We start from the raw sequence: 22,345 nt of genomic DNA, 5'->3' as shown, positions 1-22,345 counted from the left end.
TGCATATTAGAAGGAAGATCTAATGCTTAAGCTACTGGGTTAATCCTGAGAAGAATACGCAAAGGCCCAATAAACCAAGATGCAAATTTCATTGAGGGAACACGAGGTCGGAGGTTGCGAAAAGACAGCCAGACCCTGTCCCCAACCTGGTATAAAGGCGCAGGCAAGCATCTGCAGTCAGCGTGGAGTCTGTACCTGTCATTAGCATGTCGCAAAGCCTCCTGGACTTGTGCCCAAGTGGAACGAAGACCACGGAGATGCTCCTCTAACTCAGGAATACTCTGCGGAACAAACGAGTCAGGCAACATGGAAAGTTGGAAACCATAATTCGTCATAAATGGGGACAATCAGGAAGCAGAATTCAAGGCATTATTGTGGGCAAACTCTGCCCACGGTAATAGGTCTGACCAGTTGTTATTATGGTCAGAGATATAACAACTTAGGAATTGCTCCAAGAACTGATTGGCTCGTTCTGCATTAGACTGCGGGTGATACGCAGAGTAGGAAGCAAGCTGAACTCCCAACTGTGCACAAAAAGTTTGCCAGAACTGGGACACAAACTGACTACCCCTGTCCGAGACAATCACCTTGGGTAGCCCGTGTAAGCCAAAGATCTCCCGAGCAAAAATGGAAGCCAGTTCCTTAGAAGTGGGCAGCTTCTTTAGTGGAATACAATGACACATCTTTGAGAACCAGTCAACCACTATAAGCCCACGTACACACGGTCGGAGATTTTGCCAACCAAATCCGTCGGATTTTGCCCGTCGGATTTAGTCGGACGGATTGTGTCCGAAACTGTTGCATACACACGGTTGGGCCAAGTTGGCGAAAAATCCAATCTTTCAGAACGTGATGACGTAATTTCGTTACGATGGGACTACATTCAGGCTAGTAGCCAATAGCTTTGATGTAGGAATTTGATCTGAGCATGCGTGGCACTTGGTCCGATCAAAATGCTCTACACATGATCGGATTAGGTCCGTCTGGCCCAGTTGGTCGGGAAATATTTCCAACATGTTGGAAAATTTGGTCGGACGGAGATTCGGACGGAATCAGTCCGATGCATACCACACACAGTCGGATTATCTGACGACACGGTCCAATAAGACTCATTCTGACAGATTATCCGACCGTGTGTACGTGGGCTAAGGATAACTGTGTTGCCCTGGAAGTTGGGTAATGCCTCAATGAAATCCATAGACAGGTTGGTCCAGGGCCTCTCTCCATTGGGTATGGGTTGTAGGAGTCCCACTGGAAGGTGTCGTGGAGTTTTACTCTAAGCACACACGGAACAGGCAGCTACAAAGGCGGTTACATCAGCACATAGACTAGGCCACCAGAATTGTTGGGAAATGGCCCAAAAGAGTTGATTCTTCCCAGGGTGGCCAGCAGCCTTGGGAGAATGGTAAGTCTGGAGCATGGCATTACGGAGACTCTCTGGGACAAAGTAGCGCTCACAAGGTTTCTCAGGAGGAGCATAGACCTGAGCAGCAAGAATTTTGTCACCTAAATGAGAAGTGGGACTGGTGCGAACTGTAGCCAGAATATGGTCAGGAGGAATCACGGGAACCGGAACCAACTCCAACTTGGAAGTGGAGGAAAATTGTTGTGACAAGGCGTCAGCCCATACATTCTTATTACTGGGTAAGAATGAGACAATGTAATTGAAACTTGACAAGACAAGAGACCATCGCGCCCTTCTGAGAGAGAGGTGTTTAGCCACAGACAAGAATGTGAGATTCTTATGGTCAGTAAGAATGAGAACTGGCACAGTGGTACCTTCGAGGAGATGTCTCCATTCTTTCGGGGCTAAAATGATCTCCAACAGCTCTCTGTCACCAATCTCGTAATTGCACTCCACAGGTGACAATTTCTTGGAAAAGTAGCTGCCAGGATGCATAGCGTTCTCAGAAGTATAATGCTGAGACAGAAGGGCACCAACACCAGTCTCAGAAGCATTAACCTCAAGGATAAAAGGTAACATAGGGTCAGGATGTGCCAACCCAGGAGCAGAAACAAAGGCAGCCTTGAGACTCTCAAAGGCCTTAATGGACTACGAACCATTAACTCTGTGGGTTACCGTCCTTTCTGATCATATCAGTCAGGGGCTTGACCAGAGATGAGAATTTACAAATAAACTTCTGATAATAGTTGGCAAAGCCCAGGAAACGCTGCAGAGGATGCTGAAAGTTTCTCTGGGTCCATCGAAAAACCAGCAGTGGAAATTACATAACCCAGGAATTTCTAATTTCTTCAATTTACAATAGAGATGCTTCTCTCTTAATTTCTGAAACATACGACAGACATCTTTGTGGTGGCTTTCCAGGGACTTGGAAAATATGATAATTTCACCGAGATAAACCACCACACATAACTGCAACAAATCTCGGAGGACATGGTTAACTGCTGGGGCGTTACAAAGGCCAAAAGGCATTACGAGGTACTCATAATGGCCTGTTCTGGTATTAAATGCAGTTTTCCACTTGTCACCCTCCTTAATCGTCACAAGATTGTATGCCCCTCTCAAATCAAGCTTTGTGAAAACCGTTGCTCCCTTGAAGCGGTCAAATAACTCCGAAATCAACAGAATCGGATAGGCGTTCTTAATCGTGAAATGATTGACACCCCTATACTCAATACAAGGTTTCAGTTCACCACTCTTCTTCTTCGTGAAAAAGAAACCAGCACCAGCAGGGATGAGGATTTGCGGATGAAACCTCAAAAAAGTGCGTCTGCAACATACTCCTCCATGGCCTTATCCTCCAAGACCGACAAAGGATAAACCCGGCCACAAGGGGGTATGACACCAGGTTCAAGGTCAATTGCGCAATCATATGGCCGGTATGGAGGCAAACTACCGGCTTGACCTTTGTCAAAGACATCACTAAAATTGCGGTACTTCTCCGACAGGGAGGAGATTGAAGTGGTGCACAGAACCTTGGCTACCTTCTGGAAGCATGTCTTTCTGCATTGTGGTGACCAGGAGAGAGCCTAAACACGGAGCCAATCAAAAGAGGGGTTGTGCGGGGGCGTGGCTTGATCTCAGCCAAGATGGACGTGTAGCGCGGGAGCTCCGACACACAGCGGGACAACGGAGCGGCTCACGGAGCTCAGAGGCGGTTTTAATCTCCCCCTGAGCGGCGAACCAGGTCCAGGATACTTACCGACCATGTCCAGGCGGAAGAGAGCGGACAAAAGGCCCAGGAAACTGACGGCTTACTTTTCACAGCCACCAGGCCGGCAGGCCCAAGATGGCGCCGGCGCGTCCTCCACTCCGCGCCTTGCCACCACATCCCCGGAGCGCAGCGGCGGGCTGATCCGGGACCCTGAGTGACGGTACTCGGACTCTCAGGCTTCCACTCCGTCGAGTGGAAGCCCGGCCAAGGCAAGGAGCAAGAGGGAAGGAGAGGAGATACCACGACACGCAGAGGTGAGCTCTCCTATTGACTCACAGGAGGATACCAGGGAACTCCCTGACTCCATTATGACTTTTCCAACTACTAATCAACCTGTCCTCGATACTACTCTCAAAGACATGCTTATTTCTTTGCGCAGCTCTTTACATACTGACATGATGGCCTGCATGAGAAGTTTTGGCACAGATTTAAAAGATATGGGACAAAGAGTGGACCATATAGAGACTAAAATGGGGGAATATGCCTCTACGATTAATGATCTGATCGATGCACATGACACAGTGGAAGAAGAACAAAATTAGCAGACTTAGAAGACAGGGCCAGGAGAAATAATGTTAAGCTGAGGGGTATCCCTGAAACAGTTGCAGATGCAGACCTGCGCGCCTATGTTTCAAAAATGCTATCCACCCTCATGCCAGATCTCACGCCTATTGAGATTTCTATGGATCGGATATACCGCATCCCAAAGCCAGCCTTCATTCCAGCCCCTGTACCTAGAGATGTTTTGCTCCGTATGCATTTTTATCAAACCAAAGACCGTCTTATGCAGATGACGAGGAAGGGGGAACACCACAATACCGAATTTTCCGGCCTCCAGTTCTATGCGGATCTTTCGCAGCACACCCTGCAACTTCGCAAAAACCTCAACAATATCACCAAAGTTTTGCGAAACCACCGCATTAGCTATAAATGGGGGTTTCCCACTAAACTAATTGTGCACAAGGAAGGGACTAACTATATAATCTCCTCTCCCTCCAAAGGACTTCAACTCCTCAAATCATGGAAGATCCTTCTGGAAGACTCGTTAAACTCACCTATGCCTGACATGTCAACGAATTTACCTCATGAATGATGCCCGCCTGTCGCCAGCTACCTGTTGCTCATCTAGTGACCTGGTCGCTGTAAGGCACAGCCTATCCAATAGGCCCCGCTCCTAGGAGCCTCATGCTGGTCCAATTACCCCGTTTTCTTGAGCGGATCCATTCTGCACACGGGTTATGATGACCCTCTTTTTAACTGTTTTCTCAACACTATTGGTTTTGTTTTCCCTTTCCCTCCCTTTCTTGTTCCAGGAGCTGTTGATGTACTTGCTGCTTTCCAGAAATATCATCGTCCTATGTCGTGCACTATCCCTGGCCAGGGAATCACAGAAGATATGTCGCTACCGGGCTGCTTCAGAACTCTGTTCATTGTCAAGGAGGCCTCAGGCCGCAGGGATACGTGAGTACACCCGAGTACTACTTCTGAGCTTTGACATTCCTACAGATCATGCCAATCACCATATTGTCAATAAACGCCCATGGGCTTAATCATCCAGCTAAGCGGTTTTCTCTATGGTCTGAAGCCCAGTCATCACACTGTGACATTCTTTGTGTTCAAGAGACGCACTTCCCTATTGACGCACCTCCTAAATGTACGTCCAGAGGATTTCAACACTATTATTTTGCAAATGCACAGGAGAAGAAAAGAGGGGTCATGATTGCCATCAGAGACTCGGTCTCCTTCCAGCTACATCAGCAAATCATAGACCCTAATGGGCGATTTCTCATATTGATTTGTGACATTAATAACCATCGCTACACATTAGTTAATGTATATGTCCCCAATGCTCGTCAGGTAAATTTTTTAAATATTCTTATGAAGAAAATTCGCAAGGTGAAAGATGGAGCATTGCTGCTATGTGGGGACTTTAATATTACCCCAGACCCGACAGTGGATTCTACTGCTACTTCCTCCAAACAAGCGCTGTCTTTAGCTAATTTCTTGAGATCTAATGAATTGTATGATGTTTGGCGTTGTAGACATGCCTGCGAGAGGGACTATTCTTTCTACTCTCACAGGCATCGCTCTTATAGTAGAATTGACTTGTTTTTGGCGGACAGGTGGCCTCTGCAAAAAATTTCCAAATCCAAAATTAATGCGATATCATGGTCAGATCATGCGTCTGTCCTGATCCAGATCGCAGATAACAACCTCTCACCCTCCACTTATTTGTGGAGAGCGAATGCTCATATAATTCAAGACCCTCATACTAAATCTATATTGGAAAGCCACCTCTCCGAATTTTTTAATATCAACGCCACTCCTGACGTCACACCATCTACGTTGTGGAACGCTCATAAGGCATATATTCGTGGTATTTTCATTCAACTAGGGGCTAGAGCGAAGAGACAGGGGCAGCGGCAACTAGAGGAGCTATTGAGGAAAATTGAACATATAGAGGGCCTACACAAAACACAGCCTTCTCCTGATCTCCATGTCAAACTTACTAATTTACGTCATTCTCTTAGACTTTTCTTGTTGCAAAAATTTGAACAACAGGAAAGAAGGCTGAAGCTGTCCTTTTACTCTACCGGTAACAGGGCTGGCAAGGCCTTGGCCCGTAGATTGCGGGGCCAGCGCTTTAAATCTAAAATTCCCTATCTGGTTGACTCTTTAGCGATTACTACGCGTCTTTATATAATCTAGTTGATGACGAGTCCACCCCGCAACCCTCTAGAGATGATATTGATAACTTTTTGTCGACAGTGAATCTTCCTAAGCTGAGTCCCTCTCAGTTAGATGAGCTAAACCTACCCTTTACAGTGGATGAGATATTTAAAGCTATTATATCGTTACCGAATAACAAATCCCCTGGTCCCGATGGGCTGACTGGGGAATACTACAAAGCATTCATGCCTATCTTGGGGCCCCATTTGCTTGGGGTCTTCCGGGATGCCGCTGCCTCATCTCTCTTCCCTTCAGAAATGCTGGAGGCTCTTATAGTGACACTGCCTAAACCCGGTAAAACCCCGGATGTGCCACAGAACTTTAGGCCTATATCATTATTGAATAACGACTTGAAACTGTATGCCAAAGTGTTAGCTTTCAGACTGGTGTCAATTTTACCTACCTTGATAGATCCAGATCAGTCAGGGTTTACAAAGGGTAGACAGACCTCAGACGCCACCAGACGAGTTATTGATGTCATTAGTCTAGCAAAGAGACAGCGAACGCCTTCTCTGCTCCTAGCGTTGGATGCAGAGAAGGCGTTCGACAGGGTCCACTGGGTCTACCTGGCCAGGGTATTGGAAAAGTTTGGCTTTGAGGGCCATATCCTCACATCCATACTTGCACTCTACACTTCACCTTCCGCCAGGGTATATACCTCCGGGATATTATCAAAGCCCTTTAGCATCACGAACGGCACCCGTCAAGGGTGTCCAATGTCCCCTTTAATTTTTAATATGCTTATGGAACCTTTAGCAGCGAAATTCAGGCAAGATCCCAATATACAGGGATTTGATGTAAGAGGCCGTAAGCACGTCATAAGTCTGTTCGCTGACGACGTGATGCTTATGCTTACACACCCAAGGAATTCCCTACTCCATGCAACAGCTCTTCTGACTCAATATGGCAAAATCTCATACTATAAGGTCAATAGCACTAAATCTTAATATCCTAGACTTAGGTACGTCCACACAGGAGAAAAGCTACATACAAAATACTTACCCCTTTATCTGGCAGGACTCTGGGATTTCATATCTAGGGATTACGCTTACCTCGTGCCCCGGCCAACTTTTTAAAGCTAATTATCTACCATTAGAAAACAAGCTGCGGATGGGTTTTCAGACCTTGAAAAAGCATTTTCTCTCATGGTCGGGTCGCCTAGCGGCATTTAAAATGCAGATTTTACCACAGTTGCTATATATATTTCGCACTGTCCCAGTACCGGCTAGTAAATCTTTCTTTGCGAGACTGCAATCACTTTTATTGAAGTTCCTCTGGGAAGGTAGGAGAGCAAGGTGCGCATTTGGCACCTTGATTAAATCTAGGAAAGCAGGAGGTGTGAGTCTACCAGTGATAGCGGATTATTACAGATCAGCTGTCCTTGCACAGATCAAGGAGTGGATGGCTGTCCATCCCTCCTCGCTGTGGGGAGAACTGGAGCAGTCATCTATACCGGGGGGTAATCTTTCTACCTACGCTATGGCTTTCCCATATATGTCGTAGACCCCGAGAGAGGTGCCACTTCCTGTGGTAGCCTCTTTACAGGCCTGGACGTATTTAACTTCCCATAAACCACTAGAAGGGTTGGCCTCGGTTATGCATATTCCTCTCAGGGTTCTTACCCTTTTGATTCCAGACTTATCCCTAGACAGATGGCTCGCATCAGGAATAATATGGGTACATGACCTATACAACAGCAATACGATTAAATCTTTTGCAGCTCTGCAGGGGGAATACGATTTACCACAAACTGAATTCTTCTCATATGTACGAATCCAGTCACTCCTCAATAATACCACCATCTCACCCTATGAAATACATTGGAAAGTTAAGAAATATTTAACTACTGATGAAAAGTCTAGGGGTGGTATCTCATTATTCTATAATAGCCTACAGGATAAAACAGTTTTCCAAAAAACCAAATCCATGCTAGCATGGGAGAGAGACTTAGGCATCCCCATTTCCAATTCACAATGGAGCAAAGCTATTCAATACACACACTCAGCTACAAAATGCACTTCCTTATGGGAACTTTCACACAAAATCATACATAGATGGTACCTAACCCCGCATCGTATTGCTAAATTTAGCCCTTCGGCCTCACCCCTTTGCTGGAGACAGTGTTCCCAGGCTGGCACTTTGATACATGTTCTATGGGACTGCAGTAAGTTGGCTGGATTTTGGACAGAGGCACTTCAGATATTTCATCAGGTAACTGGTATGACATTGATCCATCCCTCCTCCCTGGTATTATTGAACGTAGGCATCGAGGATATTCCTCCACCGTTTAGACAATTCACAACCCATTTGTTCTTAGCAGCTAAACTTACTATTCTTAGAGTCTGGAAGTCGCCGGACCTCCCGAATTTGCGGGAGGCTCTGCGACTCCTGTCTATTCACTACACATATGAGCTGGCTATAGCAACTAACTTAGGGAAAAGAGCAGCTTTCTTGGAAGATTGGAAACCTTGGGTAGATTGGTATAACTCTCACAATTTGTTCTAAAGAATAATCTATGCATGCTTTTTCTGCTTAGCTATTCTCGCAGGACAGACCTCCCCTCCCCTCGAGTCCTTTGACAGCTCCAACCCCTATTCCTTTTCCCATCCCTGTTACTTTTATTTGTTTGTTTTTGGGTTACCGTATTATTGAATGGTTCTCTTTATGGAACTACTAGTCAATCTGAATCTTCTGACTTGCGAATAACTGGAAACCGGATCTTCTCACCACATGGGCGCAGCTAGTTCCCAGTTGGGGCGCCCCTGGGTGAGAGGAACTATGTGTATTAGCAAATAAGGTAATGTAATCAGTAACTACAGGAAGTAACACAGTATAAGATCTGAGTTTACATATGCTTTTACTCTACAATCGGCATTGTCCTTATAGGTCATCAAGATTGTCAATTGTGCTTTTGTTGTCCTTCTCCTTATCATTTTCTATGCAATGTGTAACACTCATTCTGTAACCCTATGTTGTTGTTAATTATAAAAATTTCTTGAATAAAAACTATTGATACAAAAAAAGAGGGGTTGTGCCTCTGTAACCAAGGATAACCAATAACCAGCAGAAGTTGGAATTGGATTATCTCATGGTGAAGAGCCCCTACGGTCATGTACAATGGAACAGTCTCATGAGTCACATGGGCAGGCTGTAGGGGTCTCCCATCGAGCATCAATGAACAGGCCTGCAGCCCCAGAGTCAATTAGAGCCTGTATCTCGACAGATGACTCAGCCCAAGAAACGGTGACCTAAACCAGGGGCTTATCTTTCTGGATAACTGGGGATGAAACAACGCCACCTAAGGTCTGTCCGTGACAGGACCTGACAGATCTGTGGTTCCCTGGACGGGTAGGACAAGACTTCAAAAAGTGACCTGCCTGGCCACAATAAAGGCACAATCTCTCCCTCTTCATAAAGGTTCTCTCATCCACAGAGAGACACGTGAAACCCAAGTGCATAAGCTCATCTTCACTGACCGACTCGGTACCAGGAGACATGGGAGGTGAGGGAGGCATGGGTGGGACTGCAAAGCTCAGGGCAAACATACAGGAGGCTTCTGCAAGTGCGCCTTAAAAGAGTCAAATGGCAAACATGATCAACTTCTCCAGCTCAGTGAGTATATCTCGGGCTGCTATCTCATCCTTGATGGAATCTGAGAGACCATGAGAAAAAGCAGCCACGAGGGCCTCATTGTTCCAAGAAACCTCTGCTGCCAGACTATGGAATTCAATGGCGTAGTTGGCAACAGTTCTCGTACTCTGATGGACATGAGGCACTTGGCAGCAAAAGCGGAATGTGTGGGAACGTCAAATACCCTTTTAAAGGAGGCCACAAACTCAGGGTAACTCAAGACAACAGGTTTTTGCATCTCCCATAGAGGGTTTGCCCAGGCCAAGGCTTTCTCAGAAATCAAAGATATCATGAAACCTACTTTGCTTCTGTCCATGGGAAACGCCTGGGGCAGCATCTTAAAGTATATATCAACCTGGATGAGAAACCCACTGAATTGGACTGGATTGCCCCCAAATCGATGGGGAAGCGGAGCAAAACCAGACATAACTTTTATAGAGGTAATACACGAAGCGGGTGCCTGCACAGAACTGGCGCAGCAGCAGGGACGGCCTGCAACACAGGTTGTACCGGAGCAGCCACAGTTGGAGATTCCAGGTGAGCCGTGTGACACCATGGCAAACTGATCCATGCAGTGATCTTGCTCATCCAATCTGGAAAAAATATTACCAACAAGTGGATTGACTGCATCTTCTGAATTCATGGCCTTTGCCTACTGTCAGAAACCATGAAATCAGACCGAGGCAGAAGTACAGTTAAATCACACTTAAATAAATAAATAGAACAAACGTAGTAAAAACATAGCCAGAGTTCAGGAACGGATAGTAAGACAACCCAAAAGTCAGGAAGCCAGAGATGAGTGTAGTAAAACAGCAAGCAGGATCTGAGTGGCCAGCTCAGAGAAGGAAGGGCTGAGCCCAGCCCTGACAGGAGCCTTGGAAGTAGTGCCAAACCTATCTGATAATTAGATCAAAAGATGTGGACGACACAGAGGAATACCCAAGGATTGACAAACGGTTTGGTAAAGGGGTAGAGCTCAGAAATGCGTAACCGAGCCCCCTTATGGAGTGACGTCATCACCTCATCCCAGTGGAGAATGCAAAGCAAGCTGAGGACACAGAGAAGCTGCCGCTCTACAGTGTCACACACTCTTAAGTTTCCCCAGCCACATCGCTCCGCTCTGTTTCTGCTCAGCCGCTTTCTGACTAAACTCTGCATTTCAAAAGAGTGTCAAGCAAGTCAAGTACATCCAGATGCCGATGCACACCATACTGCTGGCTTCTCCATTCCTCAGCGCTTCCTTCTCAACACCCACTCCTTGGCCGATCTCTGCATAACACCAGCCGCTTGCCTGCTGATCTCTGCTAGAGATGTTAAGACTTCCACAGGTAACAAGCCGATATTTTCTCCATCAAATGTGAGTGCTATTTATTACTACCAAACAGCTGTTTCCAACACTCCACGCTCATATAGAGGTTCCCCCTGCTTTTTTCTGTTTTCACACACTAGGCTGGCTCAGCACCTTAATTAGGAAACTGCCTCTTCCCTCCAAATGTTGATCTTTTTAACAATGTATCCCACTTTTCATCCCTTACATCAATCCCGCTGCATTCTGACTACAGCAGCGCCATTATTTATTTCCTACTGAACTAAAATGTCACACCTGAGATCTCTCAGGAGTTAATCACTTCTTCTAAAGGGATGGAGACCCTGTATTTTTCTCATTAAAACACTGTAAGTACATTAGCTGAAACATGGAGGACCATGTCAAACCCACTGCATCTAAGCATTAAAGAGGACACCTGCCTCTGTAACCAATCTGTCCTGTTGGTTTCAGCAGCCACCCAAATCTATATTAAAATATGCTTTTACTCACTCATGATGTTTGCTTTTCTAGGAAACAAGCAGATGTCCAAAGATCTCTCTGCACTCACCTCACCCCTCCCTACAGACCACCCATAGAACCTCTCCTAGCCAGCTCACAGTCAACCAACCAGGAAATGACCTCTCTTTAACCTGCTTATTTGCCAATTTACCTTTTAGCTACCGGCACTTAATGTATTATTCTAAATTTTGCTTCAGATCTATCTGTATTATTGGTGCTACCTGAAAGATATCAAATGGGCTAATTATTGTATTCATCCTGCTCCCAGTTTCCAGTTGTTAGGTAAGGGAGCAAACCGATTTTTTTCTGAATCTAATGGTGCGTACACACACGACCGAACTTTGCCACACACGAATGGATAAAGTCCGTTCCAAAGTCAGTTCGGTTTGAACTAGGGATGCACTGATACTAGTATCGGTATCGGCGCCGATACTAGCCATTTTCACAAGTATTGGTACTCGCTAAAATGCTCCGATATTGGAACCCGATACCAAAAGTGACGTAGCTTGGGAGCGGACTGCCTCCTCCTCCCCTCCGGGCAGTGTCTTCCCCACCTCCTCCTCCCCTCCGGACAGGATTTGAGACACCATCCTCCCCCCTGTCATACTGAGATTTTCATACCATTTATCTAGAATTGTGACAGCTCTCCCTATGGTCCATCTTGAAGCCGACTCAGCAGTGGTATCGTTCATTATTTAATATCAGTATCTTATTTAGCTGTATGCTTTTATGACTGTTCTGCAACCATCTGCAAGTATTTATATTACTATTGACTGTTGCTGCAGCTTTTTATATTTGACTCTTAGTGCAATAAATATGTTATGTTACTTAAAGACTAATACGTTTTCATGCGATTACCATAGTGCGCTGCTTTTTGTTTTCTGTATCGCTAGGTGCTAGCCCGCCCATCCTAACAGCTCACAAGCATTGTTTCCTTGATGCACGATGCCTGCAGTCTCTGGCTGTCTCCTATACCTTACCCGCAGTCTCTGGCTGTCTCCTGTACCATGCCTTTAGTCCCTGACTGTCTCCTATACCATGCCTGCAGTCTCTGTCTGTCTCCTGTACCATGCCTTTAGTCCCTGACTGTCTCCTGTACCGTGTCTTCAGTGCCTGACTGTCTCCTGTACCATGTTTGCAGTCTCTGACTGTTTCCTGTACCATGCCTGCAGTCTCTGACTGTCTCCTGTAACATGCCTGCAGTCTGACTGTCTCCAGTAACATGCCTGCAGTCACTTCTGCCTGTTGTCTCCTCCTTCCCTCTACCAGCTGTCACCTCTGCCCCCATGTCTCCCAATAATCTTCTAATCCCCCCCCCCCCCCCCCCAGCGATCACAGTCTTTTCCATCTAAACTCTCCCACCCCACAATCCCTATTCCACCCCACCCTCAACTACTTTGCCCTCACTTACCCCTCCCCTCCCACCCTGCCATCACCCAGCTCCCAAACAACATCGGTAATTGGTATCGGCGAGTACATGATGTCAAGTATAGGTACTCGTACTGGGTGTCAAAAAGTGGCATCGGTGCATCCCTAGTTTGAACGTGATGATGAAAGATGCAACTAAACAAGAAAGTTAAATAGCTAATAGCTATCCTTGCGTCGTATTTGGTCCATCGCACTAGCATACAGACAAACGTATTTTTCGACCAGACTCGAGTCCGTCGGAAAGATTTGAAACGTGTTTTATTTCTAGTTCCGTCTGATTTTTTTTTTCCCAAAAAATTATCGGACTAGCCACACACGATCGGATTGTCCGATTGACTGATCCCGTCAGACCTAGTCTGCCGGAAACTCCGGTCGTGTGTACGCGGCATAAGAGACTACAAAAATAATATTTTTCACCATGCTTACAGGGCTTAGGACAGTACAACTTTAACTTAATTCCTACTTGTGCCCTGTATTATGTGCCATTATGCCTTTTGCAAAGATCAAATGTAATATATATATAGTCACATAAAGTATTCTAGTTTTAGTTAATTGAGGTACATAGTTGACAAAACACACAAAATTACTTGCCTAGTGATGCAGTGTTGTCATCTGTCATCTTTGTGCTACAGTTCAGTCCTCCAAAAGGGTGACGGCAGGCACATACAAAACCTTTCAGGTCATTGATGCAAGTACCACCATTAAAGCAAGGAGAGCTGCTGCAGCTGGAGTAGTCATCTGTCAAGAAAGACACCATCATAATTAGTTTTAAACTACAGCTTGGGCTGCACTGCATACAGTAAACTGTTTGTGTATGTATAGCCAACCCTTTTTAAAGTGTTGGATAGAGAAGTCTTTAAACCTGCAATTTATATTTGTCTGTGTTTTGTTTGGGAGATTTTCCTTCACACTTTATCCTGGGGACCCAACAAAAAAATGTAGGAACTATCAACAAAGTGTGGGGAATTTTCCTACTGGGGTCTGTGTTGTTGGCTTTTGTTCACATAAGGACCGCTTGTCCCTCCATACAAATCTATGGAATTTCAAAATCAGTTTGAAATAGGTGAAATATAGGTAAGGAAGAGGTCAACTGCAGGTCAAGTGCACCTGTCAGCACATTTTATACAATTTCAGAAGTATGTCAAACTTATGTCAAATGCAGGTGTTTGCATACCAAATACATTGATGTTGGTCCTTAGACAGTTGTCACCAGAATGAATAATGACCATAATGAATCATGACCATTTTTAGGACTAATAAGTAAGGGTTTGTGAAACAAATGACATTTGGGGCTAAACACTGCCCTGGAAGACATGCACTAATGTGCAGTAAAATGTACATGAAGAAAAAAAAACTCATACCATTTAAATTGCCGGTAAAGGATATTTTTCTGTCAGCTTGGTTTTATTTGTAAAACAAAAACAAAAAACAGCATAGCCCCTGCCCTCCAAAATACAGTAAGAGTCTAGTATGTCTTTTTGGGGGACCTTTGGGAAGTCCCCATACTATTTCCTAAAAAAATAAAAGCTGACAGGAAAAGCTAAATTGCCATCAAATGTTTCTTCTTTCTAACATATCATTTTTGCTATAGTACATCCTACAGCATAAAATACAAAAAATGATGGTGTCCCCCCAAAATTCTTGTCAGAACCCTTATCCTTGATGAGTATCTGTTATGCACATCTGAATTACAAAATAATTGCATAGGGTGCCCCCTAAAATCCATACCAAACTCATTATGAAACCTGGCTGGCCAGAAAAGGTTGGGATGAGCAAACCCCCTTAACAATACTAGGCCACATACTCTCAACATGGGAAGGGTACCTTGCCAGGGAGAGCCTCCTAGCAAAGCACCTTGTCCACATGTTGATTAGGACAGGGATCTGTTCCCTACACCTCTGCCCAATGGTTGTAGGGACCTGCAGCCTCCTTTTAAGAAAATCAACCCCTTATATGAATGCATAAAGGGGTACATGGAATCCCTGCTCAGCCACAAAAAAATGTAAACTGTAAATTAATACACCACACTCATTGACTGTTAAAAAAAAGTCACACAGTATAAATCCCAATTCCCTTCCAATGTCATTCACTTAGTTCAGGTAATGCAGATTCTCGTCAATCATAATGAATAATGCCTATGACCCGAAAACGCTGATACACTTACTGTATATATCTGCTCCCAACACTACTCCTCACCAAATGACACACTCTTGGCTAACAGCTGGTTTTCAAGCAATGGGGTGGATATGGAGGCTGATGTTACTGAACAATTATGGCCAAATGACCAGTGATGTTAGTTACTATACCCACTCCATTGTTTACAATAAGCTGTCATCTTGGAATCTCTAGCTGACAGCTAAATGTCTGTCACATTTTGCAACAGTAGTAATACTACTGTTAAATGTATCGCCCCCCACTGTAGCTAGAAGTTCAACTTGGTAGGCAGGTGGGTTAGTCAAAATCTGCCAATTTGCTGAACAGTCAAAGTTTGAACTGAATTCATCTTTAGTCCAAACCTTATACTTGGAACCCATTTAAATATTTTTTCCCCCCCTCAACCTCTTTTTCTGGTGACATCTTTAAAGGTTATTTACCTTTTGTAACATGTTCCACCCATATTTAAGGTGCATCATGTTACTAACTGAGCAGGGTCCTCTCCGCCCCCAGCCCCCATTGTGACAGTGGGACAGGGAAATTCTCCCCACACACGCTGTCAAACTTTCAAAAAAAACGTCACACGGTCAGATAGCTAGACTGACAGTCTGCAGGAGCCTATGATTGCACCTGCAATCTGCTAATCATGGGTGTAATGCTTTACAGGCTATTATTAAAAGAAAGAAAAAATGCAAAAGATAGTGCATTTATTTTTTTTATTTTTTTAAAGGTGAACTTATCCTTAAGCATGGTTTCACCTATGTTTTTTTATTTTTTTTAAAGTATTAAGTCGTCTTGAGAATGTGACTTAGTATAATAATACATTGAGAAAGTGATACAATGAATTTGCATTGTCTACTGCATTATTAATATGAACTATAAACAAAAGCATTAAAACATAACTGCAGGCAAGCAAGTTCAATTTTAGGAGATTTATTTATAAATGTTTTCACACAAAATTCACACAACCTTTATCCAAAATTCACACCTTTTCAAATTGTGTGAATCATGGGTGAAAGTTGTATAAATATTGTGTAAAAACGTTTATAAATAGATCCCTAAGTGTGTGAATTTTTATTGAGCAAAAGATCAAATTATGTTCGGGAAATGTTTAATTCAGACACCTCTGCCACATTGCAGAAACATGTCCCTGACTTTTTTCCACTGCAGTTAAAGCAATACACCATGGACAAAGACCCTCAACAGCCTATGACTTGATAGTAAAGGAGCAGCAGCTCATTGATAAGGTTATCCCTGTGCTCTCAGCAAACTGTAGGCTGGCCATACATCATACAACTGTCTTGTACAATTTTCTTTTAGATTTACCAAAACCATATAATAAGACGTCAAACCTAAACACTTTTAATTTGTATGCCATCAGGCAGGCCCTTGCTCTACATAATTAAAGATACATCTTGGAAATTAAATAAGAAAATTGTATAATGTAGGGCCAGTCTTAGGCCAGTCATACACGGTTTGAATCTCAGCCAGTTTAGCAGGAACCCATTAATGGGCAGGCTGAATGTACCCAAGTTAATTGAGCCATCAACTTGAGTACAACCAGCCTGCTGGATTCTCTGGTGATTATCGCTAGTGGTTGCTATAGCCGCTAGCGATAATCACTGGGGGCAGGTGGGGAAAGCTGCCCCCGCCAGGAGAAGACCGCGATTATCGCTAGTGGCTATAGCAGCCGCTGGCGATAATCACAAGAGAATCCGGCAAGCTGGTTGTACCTATGTTGATGGATCAATTAACTGACAGACAATTGAGCTCTTTTCACCTGCAGCTCATGCACAGACAACCATACCTTACTGATAAGGTAACGTGGTCCATCAAACTACATAGGAGAGAGACTTTAAAGTGGTGTTCCACACAAAAACAAAAATGCTTAAAATTGCTAAAAAAAAAAAAATGTGGATTTTTTTTTAACTCACCTCTAAATGCCTGTTGCTAGGGGGTCCTCATAGTCTGCCTCCTTCAGTGCCTGGACTCCTGATGTCACTTCCCCTCAGTGCAGGAAGGGCTCAGCTCCGCCCCCTCCCTCCTGTCAGTCATCTGGGACACGCGACAGGTCCCAGATGACTGCGCGGCCAATCACGGCGCGCGGCGCTGCTCACGCATGTGCAGTGGGTGCCTGACTGTGAAGCCACAGCCAGGTGCCCACAGTTGCAATGCCGGAGCCGCCGCGAGGAGGGGAGGACGAGCAGGGCATCATTCCCCCGCATTGCTGGACCCTGGAACAGGTAAGTGTCCGATTATTAAAAGTCAGCAGCTGCAGTATTTGTAGCTGCTGACTTTTAATTTCTTTTTTTTTAAGGGAAACTCCTCTTTAATAGTGTAAAACTATTCAAACGCTAAAAAGTTAAAAACAACAAAAAAACAGCTTGAAGCAGTATTTTGAACCTTGGAAAAAAAAGTTGTAATGCCTATGCATTAAGCGCAGATTATAAGAAGAGACACATTCTGTTTCATTGCTATGTATTCTTGAGCTGCACACTGTTACCTACAGAAAGAATAAAGACAACAGTCTGATTATGTGTCATGCTGGGGGAAACAGCTTGAAAAGTAGTGTGGAGAGCCACATTTATGAGGAGCTTCTGCCTTGCTTCATGTTATTGGATTACATACAGGCATATTTAGATCAACTGCAAAGTTAGGTTTAAAAGCCTCTAGTGCAGGGGTCTCAAACTGGTGGCCCTCCAGCTGTTGTGAAACTACATGTCCCATCATGCCTCTGCCTGTGGGAGTCATGCTTGTAACTGTCAACCTTGCAATGCCTCATGGGACTTGTAGTTTCCCAACACCTGGAGGGCTGACAGTTTGAAACTCCTGCTCTAGTGAGCAATTTTTATTTATTTATTGGCATGGGACTTGTAGTTTTGCAACAGCTGGAGGGCTGCCAGTTTGAGGCCTCTGCTCTAGTGAGCACATTTTTTTCTATTTGTTGGCAATGGAAGCTCCAAGACTTTTTTCCTCATAATATTAGTAGATCATGTAAGCCTGAAGTACTTATTCTTCAGTGATTCATAGCTCTGTGCATATCAAAAAATATGTTGCTTTTTGGGGAAACATCAATTAAGACATTAGTTTCCATTTATTTACAATTAGTTTTAATTTATAAATGAATTCTCCACTTAAATAACTGTCTACTTCTCTCTTAGCCCTTGTACACATGGTTGGATATTCCGATGGACAATGTCCGATCGGACCGTGTTGTCGGATAATCCGACAGTGTGTGGGCTCCATCGGACTGTTTCCGTCGTAGTATCCGACGGACCAAGTTTTCCAGCTGGGCTATAAAAAATTTCTACAACATGATCCGATCGGACTTTGTCCGATCATGTGTAGAGAATCCCGATCGGACAAAGTGCCACACATGCTCGGATCATATTCCTAGACAAAAGCTATTGGCTACTAGCCTGAATGTAGTCCCGTCCTAACGAAATAACGCCATCACGTTAAGTACGATCCGATTTTCTGACAACTTTGTTCCGACTGTGTGTATGCAACAGTTTCGGACAAAATCCGTCGGATTTGGTTGTCGGAATGTCCGACCATGTGTACAAGGGCTTAGATCTACAAAATCACAGCTAATGCTGTTAACAAGAAAACTCACCTTGATCTGTAATATCAGAATTTCGTTGGCTTCGCCCAATAACAGAAATTGTGGCATTGATAGGCTTCTTTGGGATAGGTGCTTTCTTCACAGGAGCCTTCATCTGTTTTTGAAGTTTGGCAATATTGGTTGTGATATCAGTTAGGGATTTACCTACATAATCCGTTAGGTTTGACAAAACAGTCGACATCTTCATTTGTATTAATGAATTTATGAGCTCCTCAAAGCCTTTCTGTAAACTTGTTATGTTTGGCTGAGCTGCTTTAACTAGTTTCGGCACACTTTCATTGACTTTTTTAACCGTGAGGAATACAGTTTGACATAGGACTTTTGCCTCATTTGCAGTTTTATTCAGCTGTGGTATGCTTGTTGAAAGCCGGACGGATTTAAATTCAAGAGCTTTAATTCTAGAATATACTTCCTGCTGGACATTTTTTTGATTGGTAAGAACTTCAAAAGTTTTTGCTTTTGGTAAAGTGGTAGGATTAGCCAGGATCATATTTACTTGGGATTCTATAGTTTGTACCCGAGATTCACAGCTCTGCACATTAGTAATAGAAATGTCTACCTTTTCCTCGATATGAGTAATGTTTATTTGACACTGAAGCAATCTAGACTGTAAATTATTTATCTTCTGTGACAGCTCAAGAAAATAAGGAGACAGGCTGCCATCATCTTGACTTGATACAACATTATCATTTACAGATGTGTTGTCATCTTTATGGATTTTAGGTGCAGCGGTCAGGTTTTGCAGAGTTTCATTCAGCATTGAGATGGCTAACACAGCACGTTCAAGTTTCTCAATAGTAGCATTAGTGGAAAGTTCAGCTTTACTTTGTATATCAGAAATCTCTGACTTTGTCACAAATTCATCATGGATAGAGTCAAAAGCATCATTCATTATGTCCATGGTATTATTAAGGCCATCTTCAACTTCCATGATGCATTCGTTAAAGCGCATTTCAAAGAGTTCTTTGTGGTATTCAGCTTTGATTTGAAGTTCTTCTTGACCTTTCGTAAGATTGTGTACTACTGAATTCAGGGTATTCAGAAACTCTGTAATGTTTTGAATCTGCTTATTAACTTCACTTACATCTTTTTTGTGTTCATAATCAGTTGTCATGCTAAACGGAGCCCCTTTTTCAATCAAAGGTTGAAGTGTTTCCATGTCATAACATAGATCGTTAATCTGCTCATTCATCTTATCAATTTTATTATCCAAGGGAATGACAACATCAGAGACCGTTTTGTTTAGGACATGCATATTGTCTTCAGTGTCCTTTAACTGTTTCTGAAGGGCATTTTTACAGGTTGAAAATTTGTCTTCACATGCTTTTTCGATTGATTGTTTCTGAAGATCTAAAGTAATGGTAAGGTTATTGATTTTGCTGTCTTGTGCATAAATATCATCATAGAGTTGAAGCATCATTATATTCTGCTTTTTCATCCTCTCTTGTAGAGCCAAAATATATTCTGTTACATTATCATCATTGGACTTATTTGGTGGCAGTACGCTTTGTTCTTTAGCATGTTCTTCAGTCAATAACTGATCATGAATTTCCTTCATTTTGCTCAGTGTATTGTTGAGAGTTTCAAAATAATCTCTGTTCCTAATTTTCTCATGGTTTAAGTCTTCTTCCATAGCAGTATGCTTTTCTTCCATCTCTTTAAAGGAGGAGGTGCAAACAAAAGCAGTATTTTTTAAATGCTCTATTCTATTCTTTAGTTCCAATACATCTTCATTGCTTGCCCTGTTTTCCTCTTCTTCTGCACACTTTTGATGGGCAGAAGTTATTGTGTTATTTAAATGTTTTACAGATTCCTTGATTTTTTCAACTTCAAGAGATGTTTCAGACATACTTTTGTAGATCTGGGCAATAGTTTCTTTCATGTCCATTTGCAAAATGGCAAACTGATCTTTAACAATATTTTTGATGAGCTCCGTAAGGCTTTTGGCCATTGGATCTGAAATGAAAAGATATAATGTGAAATATTATGCATTTTCTGAGACAGATATACAGTAGATGATTTTATGGTATTACCTTAAAAGCCCAGTTTGTTGTAGTAACAAGGCCTTCCCTTTTTATATGTGTAGTTATAATTCACTTTCAGCTAAACCTGTTAGTGCAATCCCTAATTGTGTTTAGACATTACAAATCCTTACTAAAATCTAAACGATATTTACATTCATGTTCTATTTATTTATGGTCCTACTAAAAAGGGTCAAGAGAGAAGGAAATTATGTTGCACTATATAATGTCAGGACTTGATATAGATTCTGATCATTCTCAAATTAATTAGTCTAAGCCGTGGCTTAATTCTTTATCTGGCTGGACATTGCTGATTCCTCAAACTTATAGGGACACACAGACTGTGGGGATGACACTTACAGGAGCTACAGGAATGTGCAGTTTAACAGTTATGGAAGTATCTTGGAGTAGAAATTTAAATTGTTTGATGACTGAAATGGATCACAGAGCTTATTGTTATTTTCACACTAAAAGATCACAGCCAGCTCACTTGATAAGCTGTTAGTAGTGGGTAAACTTTATTTAGATGGACAACGGTTGGCTGGTAGCCTTGTGGATCGCTCACTGAAAATGGCCAGATCTCATGCCTAATCACTTGGTACATGTACCTCTTTTACATGCGCCTAAACACTTAAATAGATGCTTTTACATGCACCTCTGCCAACAGGTTCAAAGTGCACATAAATGCCTTCTAGGACACAGGCCAGCATCTTAAACGTAGTATATCTTTACCTTTAAGGAGTGATTGCAGATTTGTCCCTTTATCAGCATCATTGATCTTCTCTTCCAGGGAATACAGTGTTCTGTGCATGGTGTTCAGACTAGAGGAAATATTCTCCACATTTCGATGAAGAAGAGTCAGCTTCATTTCTTGGCTGTAAATCTGATCTGTCAGTTTTTGCTGCAGTGCTTCATATTGGCATTGTGTGAAAAAAAAAATGGAGTCTTTATTAAGGGTATAACAGCTCAATATAGATAAAATAGTCTGGGTTGATAGATCAAGGTACTCCTAAAGAATCATTGATAATTATTTGTCTGTATCTTTGTTTCTCTGTGTGGAAGACTCTGTTTTGCAGATGTATATGTCATCAATAATGGGATATTGCTAAGAAAGTACAATTATTATATTTATAAGGGGCATTATAGTTAATGAAGTGATGATGGAAACACTGACAATGATGTAAACACTAAAAATGTACCGGTACATAAAAAAAAAAAAAAAAAATGTAAATAGCCTGTTGTTCTGTCAGGCTACAGTTCATATTCATAATTTTTACATAGAACTTTAAAGTTCTTTACAGCACTTGAGTTGGAATTTAAACATATGCACTTACTACAGTTGTTCGACTGAGGCCCTTGGCAATTTGCCTTTCTTTCAGTTATCTTTCTCCCATCACATTACCAGACACTGAAGTGCTTCATTGATGGGGAGACCACCTTGGGAAGTTTATGGGGCCAACTACTATGATCAGCATGCTACAGGGCAGGGTTTTGGGAAGTATGATGTGATTTAAAGTGCTGCCGGAGGTTTCATTCTGAAAATACCAAAGCTCTTCAATGCAGCCAGGGAGGCAAGTATAAATTACACCTTACACTTCATTTCCCCAAATGTTTAAAAAAAAAGTCACAGGACATTTACAGACGGGAAACAAAGATCCGCAATCAATAATGTTATGTGAAAGGTGATTTACTATACTTTACATTTATTTATGCAGTTTAGACGAAACAATAATGCTGTTCAAAATGCTTGGCCTAT

The 22,345-nt window shown here is 43.0% G+C and overlaps 1 protein-coding gene across 2 annotated transcripts in view; it reads right to left on the bottom strand.

Moving 5' to 3' along the window:
• The window catches only part of MMRN1 (multimerin 1), a 184,983-nt gene that overhangs the window by 6,800 nt on the left and 155,838 nt on the right, over positions 1 to 22,345 (bottom strand). For both annotated transcript variants that reach the window (XM_077476554.1, XM_077476555.1), the window contains 3 exons: positions 21,322 to 21,498; positions 18,560 to 20,524; positions 13,381 to 13,527 (listed from right to left, as the gene is read on the bottom strand). In XM_077476554.1, the coding sequence (XP_077332680.1) occupies positions 13,381 to 13,527; positions 18,560 to 20,524; positions 21,322 to 21,498 (2,289 nt within the window). The remainder of the gene's footprint in view (positions 1 to 13,380; positions 13,528 to 18,559; positions 20,525 to 21,321; positions 21,499 to 22,345) is intronic.

The sequence above is a fragment of the Lithobates pipiens genome, unplaced genomic scaffold (genome assembly GCF_037356315.1).
Source record: "Lithobates pipiens isolate NorthernLeopardFrog02 unplaced genomic scaffold, aLitPip1_a1.2 Scaffold_13, whole genome shotgun sequence".
Lineage (NCBI taxonomy): Eukaryota > Metazoa > Chordata > Amphibia > Anura > Ranidae > Lithobates > Lithobates pipiens.
Note: the sequence above shows the minus strand (reverse complement) of the source record. Positions and strands in the feature narration are given on the sequence as shown.